The 5,111-nt window shown below is 57.9% G+C and overlaps 1 protein-coding gene across 3 annotated transcripts; it reads right to left on the minus strand.

The window, feature by feature from the left end:
• Window positions 1-268: 268 nt before the first annotated feature.
• On the minus strand, window positions 269-3,280 carry TRH (thyrotropin releasing hormone). Of its 3 annotated transcripts, none has more exons than XM_019984141.2 (3): window positions 3,169-3,280; window positions 1,989-2,207; window positions 269-1,141 (listed from the first exon to the last, which is right to left on the minus strand). In XM_019984141.2, the coding sequence occupies exons 2-3, from the start codon at window positions 2,197-2,199 to the stop codon at window positions 627-629; spliced, it is 726 nt and encodes a 241-aa protein (XP_019839700.2). In that variant the 5' UTR covers window positions 2,200-2,207; window positions 3,169-3,280; the 3' UTR covers window positions 269-626. The 3 variants fall into 3 exon arrangements, with proteins under 3 accessions (XP_019839700.2, XP_070632982.1, XP_070632983.1); XM_070776881.1 differs by having other exon boundaries at window positions 3,193-3,271; XM_070776882.1 differs by lacking the exon at window positions 3,169-3,280 and adding an exon at window positions 2,882-2,997.
• Between the last annotated feature and the right edge of the window lie 1,831 nt (window positions 3,281-5,111).

Consider the following 5,111-nt stretch of genomic DNA (forward strand, 5'->3'; position numbering starts at 1 on the left):
TGCCTAGAAGGATACATACGAACCACGGCTTCCAGGGTGTCGTTTACAAATTCCTGCAAGTGTTTATTCCCTTAGCCACCATGCAGCACAGCGCCACCTACAATGTTTCTCCCAAGCGGAACACAGCTGTGGGGAGGGGCTCTTCCTACCCACAAAAGGATACCCAAGAAGAGAATGAGATCCTGGGTGCCGGGGGTGAAGTGTATACATGGCAAATCCTGGCACGTGGCAAGGGCTGAAAGTTGGATCTGGACCCCACCCACCCTCCCTGGTTGCTCACATCAGTGGCACCCTGTTCCACTCTGGGGGTCCCTTAGAAGACACAGCACGCTCATCTTAGGGCTAGGGAGGGGAGCAGGCCTGCCGGGGTGGGGGAGAGGGACTCTGGGGTCTGTCGCCTCGCCAGAGATGCCGAGGTGGGTGACACAGGGTGTGAACTCATCGGCTGGCTTTCTCACGTCCCTGATATAGGCAGGCGAGGCAAGAGTTTGACATGTGTGTAAACTGGGGGCTCGGGAGTATGGTCAGGCATCTAAGGAGGAGGGGAAAAGGGGGGTCACAGGGGGTAGGGTGCACAGGGCTCAAGACGCTCTTAGACCACAAACTGAGTTTACAGGCAATGGGGCTCACTCCTCCAGGGGCTCGCTGGCCCAGGCCGCTCGCCGCCCAGGGTGCTGCCGCTTCTCTTCAGCCCCCTGCCCTCGGCTCAGGTCATCGAGGAGGCCCAGAAGAAGGCTGGCTTGGCCGCAGGGTCCCCGGGGTCCGCACGGGCTCCCCAGGGCCCTCTTTCCAGGATGCTGGCGTTTCTCGGACATCAGCTCTCCACCCTCATCCTCGTCCTCCCCTGCCTCCTCCCAGCTCCTTTGGGCCCTGGGGTCCACCAGCCGTCTGCCTGGGTGCTGCCTCTTAGTGACAGCGTACCCAAGCCAGGAGGCGCGCCGGCCAGGATGCTGCCGCTTCTGCTGACCCGCGTCCACCGCCCATGCCGCCACATCACCCCTCCGGCCAGGGTGCTGCCGTTTGTGGAGTCCCGCAGCCCCTCCTTCCTCTTCTCCTTCCACTGCCTCGTCTGCCTCCTCCTCCTCCCTTTTGCCAGGATGCTGACGCTTGGAGAACCAATCGGGTTGAAAGATCTGAGACTCTGTGGAAGGAAAGAGGCCAGTGAGGGACCCCATGACCTGCAGATGCCCACTCCAGCCTTCCTTCCAGGCAAGACAGATTCCCACAGCATTCACCCAGATTCATGGCCTTGCACCTGCCTCTCAGGCCTCATAGACCCAGGCACACTCACACAGGTGGTCAAGGGCATGGCCTCTGGTTCCACTCCCCAGCTGTGTGACCATAAGCAACTCAACTTCTTTGAGCCTCAGTTTCCTTCTGAGTAAAATGGGGGTGGGGAAGGGTAATAACTACCTATCTGAGGCTTCGGTGGTTTAGTTGCTAAGTCGCATCCGACTCTTGAGACCCCATGGACCGTAGCCCGCCAGGCTCCTCTCTCCACGGAATTCTCCAGGCAAGAATACTGGAGTGGGTTGCTATTTCCTTCTCCAGGGCATGTTCCCCACCCAGGGATTGAGCCTGGGTCTTCTGCATTGCAGACAGATTTAGGATCTGACGCTTAGGAAGATCAAATCCTGCTACAAGGGGTTTCAAGTACTTAGAAGGGTGCCTGGCATACCGGTGTCTAGTATGAACAGGTGCCTAGTAATTCACACTGTAACACACAAAGAAACTCTCTCTCCCTGGCACAGACTCTTTCCCACTGAAGGTCTGCTCTCTGAAATATTCCCAGAACTGAGATGGAAAAGGAATCTGATCCCAGGAAGCAGTCAACTCACCACCTGCCAAAGGTGTGGCCAGGGGTAGTTTCTGAAAGGCAAGAGGCTGAATGACTAAGTCTCTCCCTCCTCTGTGGCCGGGTTTCCCCTAACCCTCTCCAGTCGGCGTCCTTCTCTCAACCCGCAGCCCCACACAGTCCCAGCCCTCACCAGATACGCTGTCATCCTGGTGTTCTCGCAGTCGCTGGAGGTCTTCCCGGAAGAGGAGGAGGCGCTCCGCCTGGCGCAGGAGGTCTTCCAGGCCCTGTTGCTCGGACAGGTCCGCCTCCTGCTGGGCCACATCCAGCTGTGCGCGGCCTCCGGGGACACCGGTCAGGGTCAGGGTCAAAGCCATGGCTAGCAGAAACCAAGAGCCAGGCATCTTGGCGTCTGGGGCAGGGAGACAGGAAGAGAAAAAAGGTACACCGCTGCGCTCCCGTCCAAGCATGCTCTATGGCTCTCTTTCCTGTCCTGGGGGATACCCGAGGCCTGGGGTGAGCTGGGGAGGATCAACCGTTCAAATGCTCTCCCAGGAGCAGGACCACCTGCCACATTTGGGTGACGTCAGCTGGAGGACCTGCCTTGAGTCCTGGGCATCCTCAGCCCTAAGGATGCTTGGACAGCCTGCCCACCCCCAGGTCTACCTGCGAGAGTCAGGGACCCCATCTCCACCGCCACTTCTCAATGACAGAGGTGTAACCATCAAGATTGCGGCGCGGGCCCAACGGCCAGGACGCTAACCTGCAGCGTCGCAGGCTAAAATTCTCCCCCAAGGTTCCCAAAGCAATGTTTTTATTCCAACACGCCATCTACAGCGTTCTGATTGCAACCCTGACTCTATTTCCAATGCTAAGATTCTAGGGCCAGGCTAGGAATCAAATTCTAACACTAAGAGGCTAATTTCAATGGGCTAAATCCTATTTCTAGCTCCGAGAGTGAGATTCTCAGACTGAGGTCGGTTGCCACCGTGAACAGTCTGTAAGATTCGGATTCGAATTCTAACTCCCAGGCTTTCCCGCCGGTCCCTTGACTGCCCAGCGCAGCCCCGGCATCCTGGCGCGTACCTCCAGCTTGGGGAAGCCCGGCAGCGGTGGGATGCGAACCTCCCCGCGATGTGCGGCTCCAAAGGCCGGGACGTGCGCGCCGGGAGGGGCCGCCAGCCCTGTGGCCGCGCCGTGCCTCCGTCGGGCCCCGGCCTGCGCCGTGGAAGACCCGGGGGTGGAAGCGCAGCGCCCCTCCCGGGAGCGCTCGGAGCTCCAAAGCCGCCGCTCTCCGCGGGGCGCATTGGAGGGCGGGTAAAGCCCCCCCTTTCCCGGGCCCCGGACGCCGCCCGCCGCCCGCAGCTGGTTACCTGCCCGGCACGAGCTCCACGCACCGGTCCGGGATCCTGGGCTCCAATCCGGAGATTCGGGGTCTGGGGTCGGCGGGTCAGTAGTCGAGGAGCGCTGGTAGGACCCGGGGCGCCGGTTGCCCTCTTCGCCGCGGGGCCGCTGCTTATATCTGCGCGAGGCGGCGGCGCGGGTGAGGTCAGCGCGGAGGGGTCGCGGCCGCCGGGAAGGGACGCTGACGGCAGCGGGCCCCGTGGGTACCCCGCCCGCTGGCCCGCCTGCCTGCCTGCTCCACCGGAAATCTGGGGCGGGGGCGGAGAAGCGGGAGGAGGAGGCACGAGCCGCAGAATGGGATGCTGGAGCGGGGTGGCTTCTGCATCCAGCTTCGAAGGTCTGATGTCTAAGAGAACATCAGGGTAGGGGACAAAGGCAGAGATGCTGAGAGAATCGCACAGAGATGCGCACAGGACAGACTCGGAGATGGAGACGGAGACTGAAAGATGCACAGAGAGATACAGAGCAGACCACGCCAGAGAGACTGAAAGACGCACAGTCAAGATGGGGAGTTGGGGGCTGCGGGGGAGAGGGAGGGGGAGTAAGGGAGAGGCCGAGAGAGGAAGAAAGTGGACAAGTGGACCTGGGCTCTGATCTTGACTGTGTTGCCTCTGGAAAATGTCTCCCCCTCTCTGGACCCAATTTTCTCATCCCTACAGTGAGGGAAGGCCGCAGTTTCTAAAATTTCAAAACTGTAATGGACACGAGTTTGAGTAAACTCCGGGAGTTGGTGATGGACAGGGAAGCCTGGCGTCCTGCAGCCCATGGGGTCACAAAAAGTCGGACACGACTGAGCGACTGAACTGAACTGAACTGAACTGGCCTGTTGGGCTCCCCAGGTGGCGCTAGTGATAGAAGAATCCACCTGCCAATGCAAGAGACACCAGTTCCATCCCTGGGACGGGAAGATCCCCTGGAGTGGGAAGATTCCCCTGGAGTAGGAAATGGCTAGCCACTCCAGTATTCTTGCCTGGGAAATCCCATGGCCAGAGAAAAAACTCAGTAACTGACGTTTTACAGCCAGGAGAACGCAGGGAAATTATGGATTTGTGGCTTCTCTTGAAAATCTCTTGGGAAAAAAGTGGGCTTGCATTTCCTCCTAACAACAGCTGCCCCAGGTCACCACACCCTCCACCAATTTCTACTGTCTTCTCAGAGTATTGCTCTGGTCATTGAGTAGGGACATTGGAGTTTGTGACCCCTGGATAGGAGGTTTTTTTGAATGTACCTACCCCAGGCAAAGGAAATGAAGGGATACAGGGAGCAGAAAAGCAACGATCCCAAGGAGCTTGTGCACCAATCAGTCCCCGAAGTCAGATGATGCCTTGGAGGAGAGCATTGTCACACTAGTCCTGGAAACAGCCTCCATAGTGAAAGAGTTAATGGGTACCCACAGTGTGCCAGGCTCCGTGGTCCCTCCTGGAGATAGAGAAATGTGCCAGGCATACTTAGAGGAAACCACATTTTAGGCAGAGGGAACATCAGTGAAGACTCTTCTACCTCTGGACAGTCTGAACATTATTCTGCCTCCCCATACAGTAGTTCTTCAGGCTGAAACTTGGAGTACCTGTTGTATGTCTCAGGCCATGCTGGTGGTTTGGCAAGGGGAATCCAAGAGTGTTAGATGTCACTCCTTTCCTTGGCAGAGCATCTAGCTTTCCAGGCGTGTCCACCACCTCATTGCATCCCTACATCACCTTTACATCAGCCTTACATCACAAGATAAGTGGGATAGGGACTATTAGTCCCACTTTACAGATAGGGACATAGAGACTCAGAGAGGCAGAAAGACTAGAGGTGGGAGGGAACTTTTAGATCACCAGCTATAGTCCGCTCCTCATTCTTAGGTGAAGATACTGAGGTCCGGAGAGGTAACCTAACCACCTTCCCAACTCCCAGACACACGTTGTGT

This window comes from Bos indicus, chromosome 22 (assembly GCF_029378745.1).
Source record: "Bos indicus isolate NIAB-ARS_2022 breed Sahiwal x Tharparkar chromosome 22, NIAB-ARS_B.indTharparkar_mat_pri_1.0, whole genome shotgun sequence".
NCBI lineage: Eukaryota > Metazoa > Chordata > Mammalia > Artiodactyla > Bovidae > Bos > Bos indicus.

Coding starts and splice junctions, on each gene's coding strand:
- TRH (XM_019984141.2), bottom strand. CDS start 2,199: ATGCCTGGCTCTTGGTTTCTGCTAGCCATGGCTTTGACCCTGACCCTG. Junction 1,142..1,988: donor CCAGGATGACAGCGTATCTG/GTGAGGGCTGGG, acceptor TTCCTTCCACAG/AGTCTCAGATCTTTCAACCC.